Here is a 23,879-nt window from a genome sequence, read left to right on the forward strand (position 1 = left end):
TCCAAATAATTGAATTCAGGTGTTCCAATCACTTCCATGGCCACAGGTGTATAAAATGAAGCACCTAGGCATGCAGACTGCTTCTACAAACATTTGTGAAAGAATGGGCCGCTCTCAGGAGCTCAGTGAATTCCAGCGTGGTACTGTGGTAGGATGCCACCTGTGCAACAAGTCCAGTCGTGAAATTTCCTCGCTACTAAATATTCCACAGTCAACTGTCAGTGGTATTATAACAAAGTGGAAGCGATTGGGAATGACAGCAACTCAGCCACGAAGTGGTAGGCCACGTAAAATGACAGAGCGGGGTCAGCGGATGCTGAGGTGCATAGTGCGCAGAGGTCGCCAACTTTCTGCAGAGTCAATCGCTACAGACCTCCAAAGGTCATGTGGCCTTCAGATTAGCTCAAGAACAGTGCGTAGAGAGCTTCATGGAATGGATTTCCATGGCCGAGCAGCTGCATCCAAGCCATACATCACCAAGTGCAATGCAAAGCGTCGGATGCAGTGGTGTAAAGCACGCCGCCACTGGACTCTAGAGCAGTGGAGACGCGTTCTCTGGAGTGACGAATCACGCTTCTCCATCAGGCAATCTGATGGACGAGTCTGGGTTTGGCGGTTGCCAGCAGAACGGTACTTGTCTGACTGCATTGTGCCAACTGTGAAGTTTGGTGGAGGGGGGATTATGGTGTGGGGTTGTTTTTCAGGAGCTGGGCTTGGCCCCTTAGTTCCAGTGAAAGGAACTCTGAATGCTTCAGCATACCAAGAGATTTTGGACAATTCCATGCTCCCAATGTTGTGGGAACAGTTTGGGGATGGCCCCTTCCTGTTCCAACATGACTGCGCACCAGTGCACAAAGCAAGGTCCATAAAGACATGGATGAGTGAGTTTGGTGTGGAAGAACTTGACTGGCCTGCACAGAGTCCTGACCTCAACCCGATAGAGCACCTTTGGGATGAATTAGAGTGAAGACTGCGAGCCAGGCTTTCTCATCCAACATCAGTGTCTGACCTCACAAATGCACTTCTGGAAGAATGGTCAAAAATTCCCATAAACACACTCCTAAACCTTGTGGAAAGCCTTCCCAGAAGAGTTGAAGCTGTTATAGCTGCAAAGGGTGGGCCGACGTCATATTAAACCCTATGGATTAAGAATGGGATGTCACTTAAGTTCATATGCGTCTAAAGGCAGATGAGCGAATACTTTTGGCAGTATAGTGTATATATATATATATATATATATATATATATTACATATTAAGTTCTTAATAAAATAGTTTTTTTAATGATGCCATCAGTGTTTGGTAGAAATTTTAGGATACTCCTTACATTTTGATCTGTAGTAGCACATCCAACTTAAGGGTTAAAAAAAAAAAAAAAAATCTGCTATATTATCACACAAGGAACTGTCACAACATACTGTAAGCACAACACTACACTTGCTCTGGATCATCTTTAATGAGCATCACACTACTTAGCTATTACTGATTCAAAGCAATTTTGTTGTGTATTAAATGTATTCAAATATTTACACAAGGTTGTTAATTTAAAGCAAGTCAGCCGTACAAAGACAAGCTAAAAGCATGCCATACTAATTTGACACACTGTTGCTAACTGTGCAAAGAGCCGGTAAATTAGAACGGGTACTACATTTGTTCCCAAGACAAACCATATAGGCCTGTTTAGAAAAGTCAATCAAATTATTATTAATTAAAGCCGATGAATCAGAGGCCTCAATAATTCAGCAGAGCTACATTACCACTGGGTGGAATAATGGACAGTTGAGAATTCACAAGGGAGGGAGTCTACATGTTTCGTCTGACTAACTCTGTCCCTGGGTCATTCATGTGTTTGTGGTTCCTGGCCAAACTTTTCTTAGCAGGCCCAGTGCTTTTGGACCTCGCAAAGTGTAAATTAACCAGATCTACTCTAAAACCACACCAGTATTAACACTGCAAACAAAGCTTTAATAAAACCATTGGCATTTACTCTCACAACTCAAGTTTCAAGTTTCTCTTGAGAAGGGAAAGTTATACAGTAAGTAGCCATTTGGAACTATAAAAACACTGTGTACGATTATGAAATCAGTTATCTGCATTGTGTTTGCCTTTTCTATCTGTCCGAATCTGAATGCCTTTTTTTAGCAGTGAAGGAGACTTGATTTCAGTAGGAACAATAATGCCAGTGTCTCTGTCAGTGCTTGTTTTACTGCTTAACTGTCTTTACTATTGATTACTTTAAAATGGTATTACAATTGAAATGAAATAAAAGTATTCCTAACAGTGAGTAGGTAAATACAACTTTTAACTACAATATATGAAAACTTATCAAAATTGTAACCCTAAATTGTGATTTCAGATGAATTGGTTTAGAAAAAATATCATATGATATCAGGTCTCTTTGTTTGATGGAGTGCTTAAGTGAAGAAAACTGGCCCTGAAACTGAGGTACTTTTGACACTGATGGAGGAAGACACAAGTCGGGGTAACAATGAAAGGATTGAAGGTGAAAATTTGACATTACAACCAGAAGCAGTTGAGTGCTCCTGCTCTGACCATTAGGCACAGAGCTCAATAATTTAGACCTTTAACCAGCATAACCAGCACACTTGAACTGTGACTTTAATTACATTAACCTAGCATGATAACTTTCAAAAGTTATTTACATTACGTCTTTGTCTCTGTAGCATTTTTTTTTTTTTTAGTTAAGAAAAATAAGTAAAGATCAAAAGTCTGACTCTATATCCTTTAAAATAAACGTTAATAAACGACACCTTAAAATGATCTGCTGCAATATAGATCTCTTTGTGATATTTAATTGTCATTATAAGTGTTCTTATCAGCAGTGTTTCCAGATAATAGGATAAGATAATGACTGTGTAAACAGATATACTATAAAGACACACCTGTGAAAATATGGTGTTTGAAGAGACTTAATAATAAAAAGCGTTTGCTAAGCAATTTTGAATCACAACTTAGTAGTCGATCAATTTGCTGAATTCTCTAAAGTATTGAAAGTCTGGAATTTATAGCAAAATCAATGTTACCCAGACAAGAATTTTGTTGTACTGTTTGTTGTAGCACAGCACTGAGTATTGTCAAATGGCCACCACATCCAATCAAATCCCAAACAATCTCTCAAAGAGATCTGAGCCAGAAGAAAAATGCAAATAAATTATACATCATATTTTAAAAAGCTTCTCAGGTCTCCTTTTTAAAACATTCTTCTTAAGTGCATTGTATCCCAGCGAAGTGAAATTGCTCGATTGAAGACATCTACTCTAGAGACTGTTACCATGGCTACAGAGGAGTTTTTACGTTTCACATTTACATAAAAGTTTTCCACTGAGTGGAGCAGGATTTTATCCTCTACTTTCTGTTCAAGAAGTGGGTCAGTCAAATAAAGCAGAACTGGGAGACTAGCAAAGCTGGATTCAGTGTGAGGAACATACGAAGATAGAATTCAGCCACACTGGGCTATGAAACCAGCTGAATAGAGACAGTGTAGGACACTGTGGGGATTAGTAGACTGTTTTATGTTTGATCACATTACTGTGAAGTTGAATAGCATCTTTAGGAATCTAAATACTGTCCACAATATTATATACTAATATCATGCATTGTCTAATCAGAAACATAATTGTAAAAATTGGCTACACTGCTACTCTTTTTTTGTTAGTATAAGGTAGACAGGGGCTAGTTGTCACAGGGGCTTTATCTCATAATGTTTTGTGGTCTCTAACAATGAAACAACTAGTTAAAAACAGTCATAAATTATATAATTTTAAATTATACATAATTTTGTGAATTCTGTGCACCAAACTAGAATTTCAGTATCATCATATTTCTGCTACAAGTAACCACAATAAAACACTAGCTGACATTCTGGCAAGGGACTACTATATAAGGTAAGTTTTTAACTAAACAGTTGAACTGTGTTCTCAGGGCAAGGATACTTTTCAGAAATGTGAGGTTGGTGTAAGCTGTCACATTTGAAATTTATACAGTTGATTTATATACTGTATGTATATACCGTGTGTGTATATATATATATATATATATATATATATATATATATATATATAAAAAGGAGTATATCATATATATATACCTTTATAATTGTTTTATAATATATATATATATATATATACAATTATAAAACAGCAGAAAATGTATAGGAAAGGAGGACTTCAATATACAGTATATTGAAGTCCTTTCCTATACATTTTTTGCTGTTTTATAATTGTTTTACTGTTTATATTATACTGAAAAGCCAATAATAGGCTCTTTAATGGCAAATCCATTGTGACAACTTACCCCTCCAAAAGTGTAACAACATGCCACTCTTGTTTTCAATGAACTTTACCTTTTTTCCTGGGCATTAATGGTGGAAATGTTCATATCTTTTTAGTAGCCAAGGTATGTGATAAATAAATGCACATGAATGAACAGAAACAGACTTTCAAAAATTAACCTATAGAGAAACATTCACTGGAGTTAAAGTGAGACTATCCTGAGTCTCCCCTATATATTAAAATGTTTTGCTAATTATTCATTTCATTATGAAGTGATAAATTCTGAATTTATAAAATAAATTGAATTTTGTTAACATTGGCATTTGTTGGGGCCTGGGTAGCTCAGCGAGTATTGACCCTGACTACCACCCCTGGAGTCGTAAGTTTGAATCCAGGGTATGCTGAGTGACTCCAGCCAGGTCTCCTAAGCAAACAAATTGGCCCGGTTGCTAGGGAGGGTAGAGTCACATGGGGTAACCTCCTCGTGGTCACGATTAGTGGTTCTCGCTCTCAATGGGGTGGGTGGCAAGTTGTGTGTGGTCGCAGAGAGTAACATGAGCCTACACATGTGGAGTCTCCGCGGTGTCGTGCACGACGAGCCACGTGATGAGATACGCGGATTGATGGTCTCAGAGGTGGAGACTTGTCCTCCGCCACCCGGAATGTGGTGAGTAACCGTGCCACCATGAGGACCTACTAAGTAGTGGGAATTGGGCATTCCAAATTGGGAGAAAAGGGGATTAAAAAAAACATTGGCATTTGTTTAAATTCACTATCTTTCACACAAGCCAAATCCTGCATGGCTTCTATATGCCAGTTACATTATGGAACTGGTGCAGACAGACAGGAAAAAATACCACTTCTCCTGCTAAGCAATTCTTTAAGCAGCTAAGTGTTATTTATAAAAGTATTCATGTATGAATTTTCTTTTATGCAGTGTTCCATTTTAAGTAGGGTAGAGTAGGTCAGTTGATAAGTAGATCATTTGTTTGACACCCACAATAAACCCTCTGAAGGGAATGCATACAAACTGTGTCACAATTATAATGCAGTCATGCTTGACTGATCATGCCTTCTTGATGATCATGGATTCTTAGAGAGCTCCAACCCATCCATTTCTGTGGTTGTAGACACTCCCCTCACCCATACACGGGACACATGGGTCTGTGGGTGGATCAGCATGGATCAGAGCCCAGCAGCACTTCCCTGTGGCCTCTCCTGGGAGGTGCCCATCAGCTGCGCTCAGCTAAATGCACTCACATATGAATATTTCAGTGCCATTTAATGCTCCTGCTGAAGCCCCTGAGGAGCACGGCATCAATTCATGAACATGCTGTTAAAAGCCAGGATGTATAATCCAGAGTGAGAGATGTTCTCCTTCCCACCAGGCCTTTAGTCCCCAGCTACTGGCAAACAGCTTTGGCAACTTTCTCCTGCATAAACTCTGCTGACTTCCCCCACCCTGGTTTAAAAATATATGTATATTTGAGTGAAGAGGAGGACAAGTGGCCTGGCAGTTTGCACCTGGTTGGTCAGTTTTCCCAGAGAGCTTGTTGCTGTGCAGTCTACTGGCTGTAAGGCAGTGAAGAGGGCAGTGATCGTCTGTTCATCTTCTAGCCCCATGATGCTGCTAAAACAGAGCGAGCGAGGATAAAATAGCCATGCTCACACCGCCTGTCTGCTCACTAGTCCCATGGGTACCTGAACCAGAAATGGTCACAAAGAGATGTACACGCACCACTCACACAGGTGTGAAAACATGAGCACTCTGCACACTTGCTACACCTCATTAAACAGCTGGAATCCTAACTAAGCCTAATTCATTCCTAACCATAGCTATAAACACACTAAAATTATCAGTGCATTGAATACAAGATTGGGGTTACTTTGCAGCACACTGAACCACTACTTCATCTGAGCCAATGCGCAGCCTTAAATGGACTTTGCCAGAAGTCTATGTCTTCTTATTTGAAGCAAACTGTTTAGTTACTTGCTGCTGTTTATCACTGTTCCAAGTTTATTTCTTAATACAGTATTTAATATACATTTATAATTTCTATTTAAAATTGTCCTCTGTTGATGTGGGCAGCTACAGGTTGTTAGCGGAGTAAGACCAAGAAAGGTGTGACAAGAGCCCTTTTGGTTGACTGAAGATTAGAAATGCTGCTGCGTTCCAGAATTTCTGCAGAAGTTGAATCGTGCTAGCTGGCAGGCCAGCCAACAGAGCATTGGAGTATTCCAGTCTTGATATGACAGTTGCTTGGACCAGGAGCTGTGCAGCGTATTCAGAAAGATAGGTCTAATTTTCCAGAGGTTAAAATCAATCCTCTGATTTGAAACTACTCAAATGCATACTGTAATAACAATATGGCAAAAGTTATGGTATAAAGTGATCCATACATTATCATAATAATAATAATGACGTCATACTATAGATACTTTCACATGTGAAACCTGTTAAATTGCAATCAATATGCCAGATTGTCTATTCTGGTAAAAGAGTTTTTTCTTTTATAGTTTTGCTACCATTCACACATCAGCACCAAAATGCAGCAAAACTCTGTGATGTCATTTTCTGGAAATGTCCTTTTGATCCTCAAGCTGTTCAGCTGGTCTAATAAAAGCTTAATAAATGCTGGAAAAGTATTGTTCATTGTTAGTTCATGTTAAATAATATTGTTAACTAATCTTAACAAATGGAACCTTATTATTATTATTATTTTTTTTAATTCAAATGTATTGTACCTAAAGGGGAAATTAGTCATTAGTCAATTAGCCTAACTTTTGTAACGTTATTTATTTTGAAACAAGTCAATACAACAGCGAAATATACGCTACTCACCAGCTCATAAGACATATTTTTGGATATCCATCTTTTTCTTCGTTATTTATTTATATATTTAATTTTTTGAGGGGAGGGGGCGAGTTTTGTTGTTATTAGTGACATTCGCTCTGATAAATTGATCACCTGTAACCATGATAACACCGGTACACCTCAAACAATCAGATTCATCCGTGAAGAAGAGCAGAGTCAAAGCCCGACTGACGTAATTACCGAAACTGTATTCCTCCATAAGTAACTTGCAGTTTTATGCTTCAACCGCTAGTGGGCCAAAAGTTACATAGTGAAGCTTTAATCAACTAGAGTTCAACAGCCCTATGTGCTTCGGCACGAAAGACGCATTAATTCCCTTAGTCCTGCGTACCGGCACTCTAAAAAGACGACTTGATGGCAGTAACTCAAACTCAGTTTGTAAAGGATGGTCAGGATTTCCGAGGATGGAATATGCCTTACGTACTTGTTTATGAAAGATGTCTGTGAGTTGGGCTTGATTCCCCCGGGTGAGTTTGCATGACACTTTTACAAGGCTATTCAGTCTATTTTTGTTTGACAAAGTGAGGGTTCCATACCATGCAACAATACAAAAATATAAAACAAATTCAATAAAACTCTTAAAAGAGAGAGTGTCATCATGGTTGAACACACACTAAAAGATTTCAATTTCCTCAAGAAAAACAGTTGTTGTTGAACCTTTTTACAAACAGCATCAATATTTCATTAAAAACACAGTCTGTTGTCAGTCACCGTTCCTAAATGTTTATAATTGTCAACTAATCTAGTCTGAGATTTATAAGATTTATTTATTGCTAATAATTGTGGCCAATGTGTTTTGGAGAAAAATATTTATTTAATTATGAGATATGTCCCCTGTTTCAATTGTTTTACTTCAATTGAATCGATTTTTGTGATTCTTTTGAATGAAAGATCAATAGGATAAACAATGCAGATTTTTTTTTCACTGCCTTCATTGCTCATATTTGATCATCATGATGGCACCGCGGATGGCTGCCTCGGTGTGGAGCTCCTCAGTCCTTTTGTTGTTTTCGTTTGTGTGTCCTGTGTTTAGTAATCTTTTTCCAGTCAGTTTTAACAGAGACAAACTGCTGAACATTCGACAGCATGTACCAGACAATCTTTTCCCTGTTTTTGAATATTCAGACGTTTTGTTAGACATTTTAGTTGGAGGCGTGCGGCTTTGTTGTTCAGGAGACGCAGGCGAGGAAGACGAGCCAGTGCGCTGGTCAAACTCCGTTGGCACGGATTTCGAACAGCGCTGCCAAGTATTCACTTAGCGAATCTCCGCTCTCTTCCTAACAAAACGGACGAACTACATCTCCTCACCTGCACAAACAAGGACTTTTCAACCTCTGCTGCTTTGTGCTTCACAGAAACCTGGCTGAGTGAAGCCATTCCGGACAGCGCGTTACATCTGCCGGGCTTCCAGCCGTGCAGAGCGGATCGCATCACAGAGTTAACGGGGAAAACGAGAGGTGGTGGAACATGCTTTTATATCATTGAAAATTGGTGTACAGATGTAACAAGGTTAAAGAAGATGTGCTGTCCTAATTTGGAAGCGTTCTTTATTAACTGTGAGCCTTTCTACTCGCCGGGAGGAGTTTTCCTTGTTTATTTTGGTGAGTGTGTATATCGCGCCAAACGCGTGTGTGAACACAGCGCTGCAACAGCTGACTGATCACATCACAGACATGGAACAACAATACCTGGACTCAGTTATTATTATTCTTGGGGATTTTAACAAAGAAAATCTCACATGTGAACTGCCCAAATACAAACAGCACATCACATGCCCAACCAGAGACAGGAACATACTGGATCATTGTAACACAACAATAAAGGATGCATATCGCTCTGTCCCTAGAGCAGTTTTGGGACTCTCTGATCACTGTCTGGTTCATCTTCTTCCAACCTACAGGCAGAAATTAAAATCAACCAAGCCAGTAGTAAGGACTGTAAATAGATGGACCAATGAAGCAGTGCGGGAACTACAAGCCTGCTTCGATTGCATGGATTGGAGTGTTTCTGAGGCTGCAGCCACAGACCTGGACGAGCTCACAGATACGGTTACATCATATATCAGTTTCTGTGAGGATATGTGCATTCCTACTAGGACTTATTTAAAGTTCAACAATGACAAACTGTGGTTTACAGCAGAACTCAGGCAGCTTCGTCAAGCCAAATAGGATGCTTACAGGGGTGGGCATAATGTCTTGTACAATCAGGCCTGGAACACACTGAACAAGGAAATCAGAGTGGCTAAAAGAAGATACTCTGAGAAGCTGAAAAACAAGTTTTCAACTAACGACCCTGCATCAGTGTGGAATGGCATGAAACAACTCACAAATTACAGGACTCCTACCACCATCTCTGTTGGGAACCAACAACTGGCTGACGACCTGAATATGTTCTACTGCAGATTTGAAAGGCCCAATCTCACACCCCACACCCACTCTGACCTTCTCTTTACACAAACACCAACACCTCCTGCAACCCCCCCCCCCCCGCTACTCAAATTGCACTTAAGATCTGTGAAGATGATGTGAGCCGCATCTTTTGGAAACAAAAGACGAGGAAGGGTTCAGGCCCAGATGGCGTCTCACCAGCGTGTCTTCGATCCTGTGCTAAGCAGCTGGCCCCCATCTTCACACAGATCTTCAATAGATCACTGGAGCAGTGTGAAGTCCCATGCTGCTTCAAACAGTCAATCATTATTCCTGTCCCAAAGAAACCAAAAATCACAGGACTTAATGACCTCAGACCTGTCGCCCTGACGTCTGTGGTCATGAAATCATTTGAGAGACTGGTGTTGGCCTACCTGAAAAACATCACTGGACCCTTTCTAGATCCCCTACAATTTGCTTATCGAGCAAACAGGTCTGTGGATGATGCAGTCAACATAGGATTGCATCATATCCTGAAACATCTGGACAGACCAGGGACATATGCAAGGATCCTTTTTGTGGACTTCAGTTCAGCTTTCAACACCATCATCCCAGCTATACTCCAGAATAAATTACACCAACTCTCTGTTTCCATGTCTATCTGTCAGTGGATTACCAGCTTTCTGACGGACATGCAGCAGCTTGTGAGACAGGGGAAACTCACTTCTAGCACCTGTACAATCAGCACTGGTGCCCCCCAGGGATGTGTGCTCTCCCCACTACTCTTCTCCCTCTACACCAATGACTGCATCACCAAGGATCCCTCTGTCAAGCTCCTGAAGTTTGCAGACGACACCACTGTCATTGGCCTCATCCAAGATGACGATGAGTCTGCATACAGAAGGGAGGCTGTCTGGTGCAGTCAAAACAACCTTGAGCTGAACATGCTCAAAATGGTGGAGATCATTGTGGACTTTAGGAGAAACACCCCAACACTGACCCCCCTCACCATTCTAAACAGCACTGTGGCAGCAGTGGAGTCATTCAGGTTCCTGGGCACTACTATCTCACAGGACCTGAAGTGGGAGACCCACATTGACTCCATTGTGAAAAAGGCCCAGCAGAGGTTGTACTTCCTTTGCCAGCTGAGGAAATTCAACCTGCCACAAGCGCTGCTGATACAGTTTTATTCAGCAGACATTGAGTCTGTCCTCTGCACTTCAGTAACTGTCTGGTTTGGTTCAGCTATGAAATCAGACATCAGAAGACTACAAAGGACAGTTCGGACTGCTGAGAGGATTATTGGTTGCCCCATGCCCCCCCTTCAAGAACTATACACTTCAAGAGTGAGGAAAAAGGCTGGAAAAATCACACTGGACCCTACTCACCCTGCCCACTACCTTTTTGAACTGTTGCCTTCTGGCCGACACTTCAGAGCTCTGAGCAGCAGAACCGTCAGGCACAGGAACAGTTTTTTCCCTCAGGCTATCCATCTCATGAATAGTTAAATTGTCCCATTGAGCAATAACTATGTGCAATACACAGTTTAGTCTTTCTTATATTTATCCAACACATCCAACCTCTTCTGCCTTTTCATTCCTCTGGAAACAAAAAAACAAAAAAACATTTGCACTGTACATAACAGATTTGTATTTGCACTGTACATAACAGATTGTATTAGATTTGCACTACCCATGTGTATGTGTGTATGTATGTATGTGTGTGTCTGTATTTATGTGTATAATTAGTTTTATTTTTTATTTTTTATTATTATCTATGTCTTGCTGCTGTTTTTGTATTGTTTTTGTATTGTTGTTCACTGGAAGCTCCTGTCACCAAGACAAATTCCTTGTATGTGTAAGCATACTTGGCAATAAAGCTGATTCTGATTCTAATTCTGATTCTGATTTAACAAGGGTGCCAATATTTTTGGCCACCACTGTAGATGGTAGCTTTTCAACCAGCTCATGACCAACTTGGACCAGCTTTGGATCAGCAACCATGTTTCAAAACACAGCTACCAGCTTAAGCTGGATTTTCCAGCAGGGAGAAATCAGAACGCTCAACCAAGGAGCTCTGAGCGCCCAACTGTCAATGGACGTCCCGCTTTACAGTTAAAAGGGCCAATCATCTTTTAGATACAGACATCACCTGTCAGTCAACTCTAGAACGTGCATGAACATTATACAAGTCGGGAAAATTGAATTTTTTAGCGTAATATGAGGTTAAAAAGCACAATTTATGATTCCAGTATTGTCAAATTTAATCGCTGATTTGAAATATGTCCTTTGATCATAATCTTGACCAACCATTTTTGAGATTTCGGTCTTTCCCCATCCAAGTAGATAGGAACTGCACTGTCATGACTGGAAATAGCCTCCTGAGAGCATTCCAAACATGGCCAACAGTGGACTGACTCGCTAGAAAGACTCTGGTATGACTTTCTTTCTTCAGCAGGACACATTTGAAGAAAAATAGAGTTACGCCACTGGGCTGGATGGTATTAAAAGCAGATAAAAAAATCAATAATTAAAAGTGTAGCATGAGCCTTAGGATTCTCAAGATGTTTAAGCCAAAGATTTAGTAAAAATAAAAAGAGTTCCATTCTCAACACCTCTACTGGCTCTGAAGGCAAACTGCAGAGGATCAAGACTGTTCCCAGTCTGCTGAAGGATCTCTCTTTTGACTAACTTTTCAAAACATTTCATAACTCAGGAAGTAATCGCCACTGGCCTAAAATAATTTAATACCTTAGGAGCACAAATGTTTGCATCAGGGACTATTATGGAGTGTTTCCAAAATCTCAGGAACTCTTTGCATCATAAGAGACCGAAGATATCCTGAAATATACCAGTTAATTGTTCTGCATACCCCTTTAGTACCCTGCCTCCAATATTATCAGGGCCAGGGCTTTTTTTCACATTAATCTTCTGGAAAAGAGATTTAAGACTGAGGACGTCTATGTTTATAGATTGACTAGACCTTGTCCTCTGTTTTAGATGACTGACTTCTGATTAAAAATCATTACTATCAAACCTTAAATAAAAAGATTTTAATTCAACAGCAAGATGTACTGTTTATCTTAATTAAAACCTTCTAATCCAATCCCCCTACATCCTGGCATTGCTTTCATTCTCTGCCATGCTGACCTTAAATTATTTCCATGAAGTTGTACTTCTGTCCTTCCTCATTTCTGTCCCCACTTCTTTTTTAATTTCCCTCACTGTATTAAAATGTCCTTCATTATAAGCTATTTTCTTTTTATTCAAGAGATCTTTGACACTTTTTGAGATCCAAGGCTCATTGTGGAAATACTTAAACACAGAAAGAGACAGTCACAAACAACCTCAGTGAGTTCATCAATGTTGTCCATAGCATCTTGAAAAACAGACCAGTCGGTACAGTCAAAACAGCCCTGCAGGGCCAATGAACTCTCCTCAGTTTAGACCTGAACACTCTTTTTCTGCACCTTTTCCCTTCTTAAAACACATTCATACGGGAGAAGATGCACTACATTATGGTCAGAAAAAACAATTGGTGGTCCCCTTTAATGGATCCATAACAGAGATTTTAAAATCTTATTGCGATGAGAATGATAGGTGACATATTGATGAAAATTGCAAAGTGACTTCTATAAATTACAGTTGTTGAAGTCTCAGAGAATAAAATTCAGAGCGTCTAGGGTGAATGACTGCAAATTATCAATGACTTTGCTGACCATATCAGCAGCAACTTTAGAGTTTGCTTTGGGGCGAATATATACAACCGTAATGGGAATTCATGAGGGAGGTAAATGGTCTTAGTGACATAGAGAGCAATTTGATGTCAGGAAGACACAGTTTCTCTCACACAGTGATGTTAGTACACCATATGCGATTGATGTATAAACACACTCCCCTTCCTTAATTATTGTAAAATAAGTGTTACCAGTAATTGCACCATCAGAACCTTTTGAGTGGCCCAAAGCAAACTTTTTGCGTCAGTGTGTCCTGACCTTGTACATGCTCAAACAGTTTATCTTACGGCTTTGTTCACACACTGCATCAAAATGTAACTTTTCCGGTAATGTTACAACTTTTCATTCTGGGAAATTGCTTGAGCTGATTTACCACTATTTCCCAATGGATCATGTTCACACATGGCCTCTATATCGAAAAATGGGTGTTAATTTTCCAGAAAAGACTATGTGTAAAAGCGACTTAAATTTTAAAGGACTGGCCTCAATGTCACCATTATAAAACAAACCTTCTTAGATAAAAACACAAATGGATAAACCAAAATAATTTAGCAGGAAAACGACACAGCAGTGTTTAAGAAGTTAAAGAAATCCACATTGAATTTAGACTAACAGAATATTAAGCTTTAGTGAAAAATTATGTATTACTGAAATGTTTTTGGATTTCTTACATGGACTAGAAAACAAAAACATAAATCCTCTTATAGCTTATATAACTTATTTGAATAAAATGCCAAAGTATTCAAACAAGTCAAAAAGAGTAAACTGTTAATTATAAAAACATTTTTTGTCATTCTACAGATTCAATACTTACATCTTTAAGGAGCTTGAGAAATACCCTGGATGAAGTGCTGAAAAGAACTGGAGAAATTCAAAGGAAGCTCTAGGCAGGAATGAAGGGACATTGTCTCATGGTGGTTCACAGAGGAGCTGTTACTTTTATTAGAGTGACAGACATATTTGTAACAGCTCCTAATGAATGTGCAAGAGCTGCTCTGCATTGGCAGGGACAGAGATACAAGCGCAGCATTTGTAAAATAGAAGGCCAGAATGACAGCAACACTGTTATGATAATAATGGCATACTTTTTCTCCACCAACATTGCAGAAGTGCCCTGAGGCAGCAATCAAAAATTAATAGTAATTATTATGTGAATGCTACATTAAATCAGACGTATGTTGAATTATATATAAGCAACATGATTCTACTTTTAGAGAAGCGTGCATGAGGACCTGATTTTTTCCTCCACTGTTATCCTGAGTTGCTGTCAAAATCTTCCAAGAGCACTTCTTACAGTAGGTCTCTTCCCCCACCTACAAAATTGAATTTTTTCCAGTTTGATAATAAAATGAAAAAATGAACAGGGATGAGCGATCTTTAAAAATTCTAATTGCTATTTACGTTCACAGCATGATTTATTTATTTATTTCCATTTGAAAATGTATTAGCTGAATCCTGATTGTGGTTTTGGCACATGTAGCTGTTCTGAGGCCGGCTGGACACAGCACTTTAAGTCTCATTTCTAATGAGAGTGGTAAATAATTTAGGCCTTAAAACTGCCATTAGCTACACTTAAACTCTAATGCAGACCCCTGATAGCTGGCCTATCCCCACTGGATGAGACCATGGATCAAACGGTTCCGAAATAATGAAATAATGAAAGAACCATTTGGAGTGGGCCATGGTGTAGCACAAAATCTGTGAACAGGCATGTGTTGTTTTTGTATTTGTATGTTTGTTACGCTGTATTCCCATTCCCAAAGGAGGTTACATGGGTTACGACTTTAAAAGCTCAAAATGTTTACATAGACACATGCACAAATAAACGCACACCAGCGTGTTCATTGCAGATAAAAAATTTAGGAGAGAGGAACTGGATATTTCAAATAGATTTTGTACAAATATGTCTTAAAAAATAAGTATTTCCAACTCTGTGTACTGTACTTGCAAACAGCAAAAAGAAAGAAGAATAAGGGTGCAAGAAAACATTTCAACTACAGGCTCGTCATTTTGACTGACCTGCATGTCACTGGGAGCAAAACCAGAATCAATATGCAGGATATATGCCCCGGAAGCTTCCACTACATTCAAAATATATATAGAAAATGCTACAGAGCAGTCTTTCAGCCACAGTGAAATATAAAGTAACAGTAGCACCCTACAGAATATTCCAAGTGTTCTTTCTCTCTGACAAAGATGATTAGAACAATGAGTGGACTCTCTAATGATCAGTTCTGAATGGTCACTCTGTCAGATTCTGCTCTATTCATTCTTATATCCTCAAATGAGAGATCAGGGTTGTCACATGGGGAAATCGGTGCAAAGTCACAAGGATTATATTTCAGAAGCTACACGTTTTTGAGGAATAAGTCCAATTGCATATATATAGCAGTAGTTTGATGGTTTAAAATACTTAGTTCAAAACAAAAAGTGTCTAAACTTTTTGGAATTTTTTTGTTTTGTTTTTTGTAATAGCTGGGTAAACAAGGGAACACACACTGGCTTACAGTACCTTAAGGTCAAGTTCAGCTATTATTAAGGTAGATTTGAACTTAAAGGAGAACTGTGTTCTTAAGAGGTGATTTTTCAGAAATTGCAGGTTGGGGCAAGTTGTAACATGTTTATAGATTGTAATTTTCTACAATTCATTGATTACCATTTCTGGTTGTCAAAACAATTGTTTGATATTTAGTATGTTGAATAACACCATCCTGAGAAATGTTTCTGGATTCAAAAGTGTGACAACCAGCCCCAGTCTCCCCTATAACCACATCAGTGGTTAGAGCTTTTGCAAATATGTTGGTGCGGCTATCCTTATGAGGACACTCCATAGACATAATGATTTTTATACTGTATGAACTATAGATGCTATCCCCTAACCCTACCCCTAAACCTAACCCTCACAGAAAATTTTCTGCATTTTTACATTAAAAAAAAAACAAAAAAACATCATTTAGCATGTTTTTATAAGCTATTTTAATTATGGGGACACAAGAAATGTCCTCATAAACCACATTTATAGCATAATACCCTTGTAATTACTAGTTTGTAACCTAAAAAATTTCCTCAGAAACCACCCAAACCCACCCACACACACACACACACTTAGGGTAGACTTGAGTACAGCTGTAACACTTTTTGCTTTTTGGTTCATATTTTCCACAATTTGTGTGTGAAGACAAGGAATGCATTTGTTACAACAGTATGGATCAATTCTTATACATGAGCTGGAACATATTTAACATATAACATATTTACGAACCATATTTTTGGATTAAATAGACTTAATTTATTATAGAAAAGAATTTCTATAATGTTCTTTCTATACAGCATATAATGTTTGTCTGTCTATATACCTTTCTACCAATAACTGCAATTAATTAATATATTTGTCTTGCTTAATTATCTAAGCTTTCTGACTAAATAAAAGTCAGCAATAGCCTACTCGTGAAGGAGCATTTGCTCCCATGTTTCTTATTCAGTGAGTAGCCTACAGTGTTACAGTTGAAGTCGAAGTTTATAAACACCTCAGCCAAATGAATTTAAACTCAGTTTTTCACAATTCCTGACATTTAATCGTAGAAAACATTCCCTGTCTTAGGTCAATTAGGATCACTACTTTATTTTAAGAATGTGAAATGTCAGAGAGAATGATTTATTTCAGCAATAATATATACATCTCAGTAATATACTAAAATTTAATTTCCATGTTTTTTATATTTTCCTATTGGACAAATTCATGGAGATATTTGCAAACATTTGGCCTAATTTCTGCACCTTTGGACCTGACAGCCTGGTTTGGGAAACAGAAATAGGTGTAAGTTAAATGACATTAAGCTGCCAGCAGTTATGGAATTAAGGGTGATGGGAACCAGTTTTTCATTATTGGGCAGAGATAAGATAAAATAATAAATAAATAAATAGATAATAAGTTCACATTTATTTTTTAAATATGGCAATTGAATGTTGAATGACACTTTGAAATGTCAGCGGTGCTTTAATGTTGAAATTGCAATAATGTTGATTGTTTTTAATATTAATGTTGAAAATAAAATTAATTTTCAAAACTTTTTTTTTTTCTAAGTAACATAGTCCTATACATAAACTATTTGATTAGGCTACTTCTTGATGACAAGACCAGACGAAGCACTAATATCGGGTCATATTCTATAGGCTATTATTTAAAACCTTTTTTATGATAACAAATTGTTTCTCCATAAGCTAATAATGAAAGCTATATCTTAGAGAAATTGCTGTCCATGCATTATTCTATTACAATAAACAGGGAGCAGACACAATCGGCAATGCAACAGCCAAACACAATTGAGCTATACATTCTCACAGCACTTTAGCTGCTATGTGCTCAGCATGGACTAAACACAAGTAAATATCTCTGCACCTCTCTCATGAATTAATTATAGGCTATGTTACCATTACAAATAACCCACAATTCCATTCTATAGGCTAATATCAATAACAAACTATCTCATTACTGTTCACGTCAATTTTCCCTCCTCATTTTACAATACAATGCAATTTGGGAACACAGCTGTCAGTAGGTGACTCGCATAGACCCAACACCTACAGTGCAGTATTAATATGTTACAGTATATATTCATATATAAGTATGATATAAGTATTATATTAACATAAGTATTATATACTTGTATTTATAGTATTTTAAAGATTCAAGTATTGCAAATTAATTGCAAAATTTTGCAAAATTAGCTGCAAAAATAAAGGGCATCCTGTAGAGCACTTGCTTCTGTTTCACACATGACAATAAAAGACTGAGCACAAGCTGGTCCTGAATAAATAATTTAATCAATTACAATAATGACAATTGTGCATGTGCACAACATAATTTTGTACTCTGTGCTTGTGCATTGTGGGATTTAAGTGTATCCAAGTGGCTCGAGTGTTTTGACTACATTCACCAAAATTCATTCAGATCCATTTAATGATTCATTCAGTGACCATTTCTGTTGATGCCAGAAGGTGGTGCCAAATGAGTGTCTTGTGTGAAATGAGTTAGTCACTGAATCAACGATCAAAAGAAAATTGTAATCCTCTAAAATTTGTTTGTCTGCAGACCTACAAAGAGACTTTAGAGGCAAATCTATTATTTCCCTACAGTTTGTGAGCTGCTGAGCATTACTTTTATCAAAAGACAACAATAATAGTCTTATAATCATTATAATGAGTTTCAATAACGTCCATAGGTTTTCATGTATAAAAAAGTGTGTCTATATATCTATTGACTTCAGTAAAATGCCCAAGTGTTCTAAGAACAAATATCTATTTTTTTTCCTACAGTTTGTCAACTGCACACCAACATAGAGGTAAAAAAACAGGAGCTGATATTAAAAATAGTTTTACATATTTAACACAGATCTAATAATCTGCTTAAATTGGCAAAATGAACCAATCAAACTATTACCTCACAAACATAATGTAAAAAGCATAACTTAGACTCCACTTACAATGTGTGCTTAAAAGAAGGATTTTCCTTTTTTTCATTGCTTCATTGTTTTTTTCTGCAGTACATTTCACATAATGCAGCCAATCAAGAACTATATGCTGATAAACAACTCTCATTTGTGTGTTCCTCATCTCTAGATTATTCATTTAGATAAACATCAATGCCGATAAAAAACATGGATAAATGATCATTGTTGAAAGCAACTTTGCAGAAATAAAAGGAGCCGCGTTGATAAGACTGTCTGACTGAAGGCCTATTATGGGTTGTTTCGACTCATGAAACTAACCTGTGATTAGCTGGATGGTTGCTCAATCAGCCTAAAAAGAATACTGTATACAAATCCACCATTTGGACTCGGTATGGATTTAGTTATGCAGCGGACAAAATCACATTTTTAAAGAGTGCGGGGGACGTGTCCCCCGTGTCCCCCTTGGCTGCTACGCCCTTGGGTGTCACCCTGTTGGTCTTTAAGTTTGCCTATAATGATCACGTAATGAGCCACTTGGCAAGATTGATCTGTCACTCACCCTAAAGACATCTAAAGTGTGAATCCGTGAATCTGTAAAATATCTCAATTTCTGACACATCCCAGATTGAAAAGGTGTTGCATTTTCACACATTAAAGCGTATTTGTGCCTCCCCACAGCCACCCTTACAGTGTTGAGCTACAAATTCAGATTTCTATTTTTTTAGATTACTCTGAAACAACACACATCGTTATTTGATCATATCTAGTGATATGAATCAATAGGGTGCATTGTGACGTGTCGCCCCCTTACTGACGCATCTAAGTTCGGATTTACGCCTGACGTCACATCTCGTGTGGCAGACCGCGCTCTCAGACCCTCTTCCTACGTTCACGCCCCTCTCCATCTCTCCTCACTCTGGACTGAAGTTGCGGGGCAGCCGGGAGCGGGCAGTGCATTTTCTCTCTTTTCATTTCGACACACAGTCTTCTCCTTAGCCAACCTGTATGGTGGATATAATATTCAACTCTTCTTTTTTGGATGATATGGGGGATCATTCCAAAAGTAAGTATTTCCTAATAAAATCTAGGCACATGTGACTTTCCCCACTAAAGTAGTAAGAAATTAATAGGAACAGCTTTACCTACCGGCTTTCCTACGGGGCTTCTGTTGGTATCTTCTCTCTCAAGAAAACTTTCTAATTCTTTGCACTAGCACAGTGTAAATGTTTAAAAATCCTTATGGCAAAATTATATTTTTCAAGATTGTTCTTGAATAAGAAAACACTTGAAGTTGCTATCGACCCTTCATTAATTTCTGCATAACATCGCAAATCAATCCTCTGTTTTAATGCACAGAGAAGTCCGGACTTGCGATGTGTGTCGGCTGTGGCAGTCAGATTCATGACCAGTACATCCTGCGGGTCTCCCCCGATCTGGAGTGGCACGCAGCCTGTTTGAAATGCGTGGAGTGCAACCAATACCTGGATGAGACATGCACTTGCTTTGTACGAGACGGAAAAACATACTGCAAGAGAGATTATGTAAGGTAAGTTTATTTTGTTTGCTTGTTTTGTTTCTGAATAAGCATGCATCATTTGCATCACGTAGCAGAAATGAATGGCAAAGCATGCATTTTTACAAGCAGCCTTCCAAATACTCAAAATTCTTTTCAGGTTGAAATCAGTCAATATTATTATTATTGTATTATTTTTTTATTTTTATTTAAGTGGAATTAAAAAGGGCTATTTATAATGCCTTAACTGTAGGCTAACATTGGATTTTTATCTATAGTTTTGCCATCACATAATATAAATTAAACTTCTTCTTGACACCCTACAGATTGTTCGGTATAAAATGCGCAAAATGCAGTTTGGGCTTTAGCAGCAGTGATTTGGTAATGAGAGCTCGGGACAGTGTTTATCACATCGAATGTTTTCGCTGCTCGGTGTGTGGTCGGCAGCTTTTGCCCGGGGATGAGTTCTCTGTGCGGGACGAGGAACTGCTGTGTCGAGCAGATCATGGTCTGTCTCTGGAGCGCGGATCAAGTGGAAGCCCACTTAGTCCGGGAAACATCCACAGCAGAGCTTTACACATGGCAGGTAAGTAACACAATAAGCCTATAATAAACCAATTCGTAAAGTTATTCGTTTAGAATAGCTAAGAAATATTGTTTGACACCTATTTAAAATGGTTATTTTGGGGTTGGCCATCAGCAAGACATGGGCTAAAACTGATAGGCCATGTAATAACTGTGGGAGGCAACGTGTAATGTTGTTACGTAATAGCTAATTACAATTTGATCCACTTGATATCTTTGTTTAGTCTACGACTGATAAGCTTGTGCGGCATGGCCTGAGCGCTGCACCAAAGATCACCATGCTCTTTATAATTGTGAATTTAATCCATCCATCCATCCATCCATCCATCCATCTCGGCCAGATTTAAATACATTTGCAGATCCAGTTGTCTGAATTGTTCTTCTCTAATAATCACAATCACAAAAGTTTTTCCCCCACGAGTGATTTGTAAATAAATTTTAGAGCACAATTATAACATAGGCTATAAATGATAAAATAGGCGAATTATAATGCGCTAATAACAACCTTATTCTCATCAGCACTGCATTATCCAAACTGAATTCTTTTTTTTCTTTCTTTTTTGTTTTTTTTGTTTTTGTTTTGTTGTTGTTGTATATGTTCAGCTGACCCGGTGTCGGTCAGACAAACCCCACGTCGGAACCACATGCACAAGCAATCAGAGAAGACCACTCGTGTAAGGACAGTGTTGAACGAAAAGCAGCTGCACACTTTACGGACGTGCTACAACGCAAACCCGCGTCCAGATGCGCTCATGAAAGAGCAGCTGGTGGAGATGACAGGCTTGAGCCCGCGAGTCATACGAGTGTGGTTCCAAAACAAGCGCTGCAAGGACAAGAAGAGATCTATCTTCCTGAAACAGTTACAACAACAGCAACATGGCGATAAGACTGTAAGTGTCTTTGTAATGGATTCTCGATTGTTCAATCCCATGTGTGAAAAAGACTTTGAGCAGTGCGCCTTTGAGTGATCCTGGAAAGGATCTGAGGTTATTTTGATTGGGTCTGTAATTCGATTGCTGTGAAGACTGGGGGTAAATCAGAGACTCCTCCTGCTGTTTCTAATTTGGGGAATGGTTTAGAAGAAATGTTTTTATTTCTTTCTTTCTTTTTTATTGTTTGCTTGATGCAATCTTAATAGTTGGCGCTGCATTGTTTATCTTTAATATACCTGCCCATAAGTGGTCTGTAGCTATGTCTTCATTGCAATGATTTTGGTTCAGAATCTGCAGGGTATGACGGGCACTGCGCTGGTTGCAGGCAGTCCAGTAAGACATAATCATTCAGTGCCAGGACATCCGGTGGAAGTGCAGACTTATCAACCACACTGGAAAGCGCTCAGCGAATTTGCACTCCAGAGTGACTTAGATCAGCCTGCCTTTCAACAGCTGGTGAGTGAAGAATTATAACACCCAAAATGTTATTTATTTTTTATGTCTGCACACAATTATAATATCACCAGTTCTTAAAGGGTTCTGTAGGCCAACTGTAATTTTATTATTATTATTATTATTATTAGGCCTATTATTATTATTATTAGCATACTGCTATTGCATTATTATTATTATCATTATTATTATTAGCATACTACTATTGCATTATTATTATTATTATTATTATTATTATTATTATTATTATTAGCATACTGCTATTGCATTATTATTATTATTATTATTATTATTAGCATACTGCTATTGTATTATTATTATTATTATTATTATTATTATTATTATTATTAACAACAACAATAATAATATCCTAATAATAATTCAGTATTTTATTTATTTATTTAGAGTGAACTTTGCCTCTTACTTTCAGGTCTCTTTCTCGGAATCCGGTTCTTTAGGAAACTCATCGGGCAGCGACGTGACGTCTATTTCATCCCAGTTACCAGACACACCGAACAGTATGATACCGAGCCCGGTAGAGACGTGAGAACGACTGCTCATCTGTTGGCAAATGATGCTCTCCGAACCCATCAAGGGATCAGCTCATCACGGGCGTGGGACATTTTATTACCATCACCGGACAGCTCCATCAGACGTGTTTCAACAAACTGCACTGAGAACAGAGGAAACGTTTTTTCCCGAAATACGTCAACAAATCCACGATGGGTCTGGAAGTAAAATGATGCAAACTAGTAATTTGCAATGTAGACGTACCTTAAATAAGGGACATTGTTCACTCGAAATGGATATTCTTTATTCGTTATGATCGTTGTATCTGTGGTGTGGATATTTTGGATATTTTTTGGGGGAAATATCTTTTCAAAAGACTCGATTTCAGAAGATGGGATTGTTTTTTTGTTTTGTTTTTTTCGTTGTGAAATGTAACGGATGACCATTTGAGTCTCTGCAACTTAACAAAATTAAGTTATTGTTATTTATTGTCACATCAATTCGCAAAAAAATAAATAAATCAGCACAGACAATTATTTATTTACATTTGCGATTATTTCAAATGCGTCTATGTTTACACTAATCAAATATTTAAATGTGCACAACTGAGAGGTGGAGAATTAAGTTCAGTTACAAACCTAATAATACTGGGCTTAATATTAGGCTACGTATATAATAATAATAATAATAATAATTATTATTATTATTACAACAAAATAATAATACCTTTTTCTATTGTGACAAAGTAGTTTCTTTACGTCATAAAGTTACTTTTAGTCTACATTTATTTAAACAGGAAAAATACAAAAATCGCAGGTGCTGCTTAATTTAAATCAAGCATAATGATAAATATAGTAGGTCTAGTCTATATGGTAAATTAGCTATCTAATCTGACAAGATAGGACATTTTCTGAAGGCGCAAAACTTTTTAAAGGTGAATCGGGATTTCTGTAAGTCTACACCAGTTAATGATGGGACTGAATTAAAAACCTATCGGATGTAGCCTTTTTCTCAGATTTGGCGTTATGTTTGGAAAAGTATTGTTCAGATATTTAAAAGGTTAATAATCAACGTTTTTCACGTTTACACAAAAAGCAGGGATCCGTTGAGCTTTTATCTGCTTGTGTCACCACACCAATAAACGGTAGATCGAGTGTGATTTGAAGGA

General features: G+C 38.0%; 1 protein-coding gene across 3 annotated transcripts; it reads left to right on the forward strand.

Annotated features, from left to right (window-relative positions):
* The first annotated feature begins 19,632 nt into the window (after window positions 1-19,632).
* On the forward strand, window positions 19,633-23,237 carry LOC127416488 (insulin gene enhancer protein isl-2b-like). Of its 3 annotated transcripts, none has more exons than XM_051655925.1 (6): window positions 19,633-19,781; window positions 20,075-20,264; window positions 20,558-20,817; window positions 21,420-21,706; window positions 22,037-22,204; window positions 22,632-23,237. In XM_051655925.1, the coding sequence occupies exons 1-6, from the start codon at window positions 19,724-19,726 to the stop codon at window positions 22,746-22,748; spliced, it is 1,080 nt and encodes a 359-aa protein (XP_051511885.1). In that variant the 5' UTR covers window positions 19,633-19,723; the 3' UTR covers window positions 22,749-23,237. The 3 variants fall into 3 exon arrangements, with proteins under 3 accessions (XP_051511885.1, XP_051511951.1, XP_051512024.1); XM_051655991.1 differs by having other exon boundaries at window positions 22,660-23,237; XM_051656064.1 differs by lacking the exon at window positions 19,633-19,781 and having other exon boundaries at window positions 20,081-20,259.
* The last annotated feature ends 642 nt before the right edge of the window (window positions 23,238-23,879 follow it).

The sequence above is a fragment of the Myxocyprinus asiaticus genome, chromosome 1 (assembly GCF_019703515.2).
Source record: "Myxocyprinus asiaticus isolate MX2 ecotype Aquarium Trade chromosome 1, UBuf_Myxa_2, whole genome shotgun sequence".
Taxonomy (NCBI): Eukaryota; Metazoa; Chordata; class Actinopteri; order Cypriniformes; family Catostomidae; genus Myxocyprinus; species Myxocyprinus asiaticus.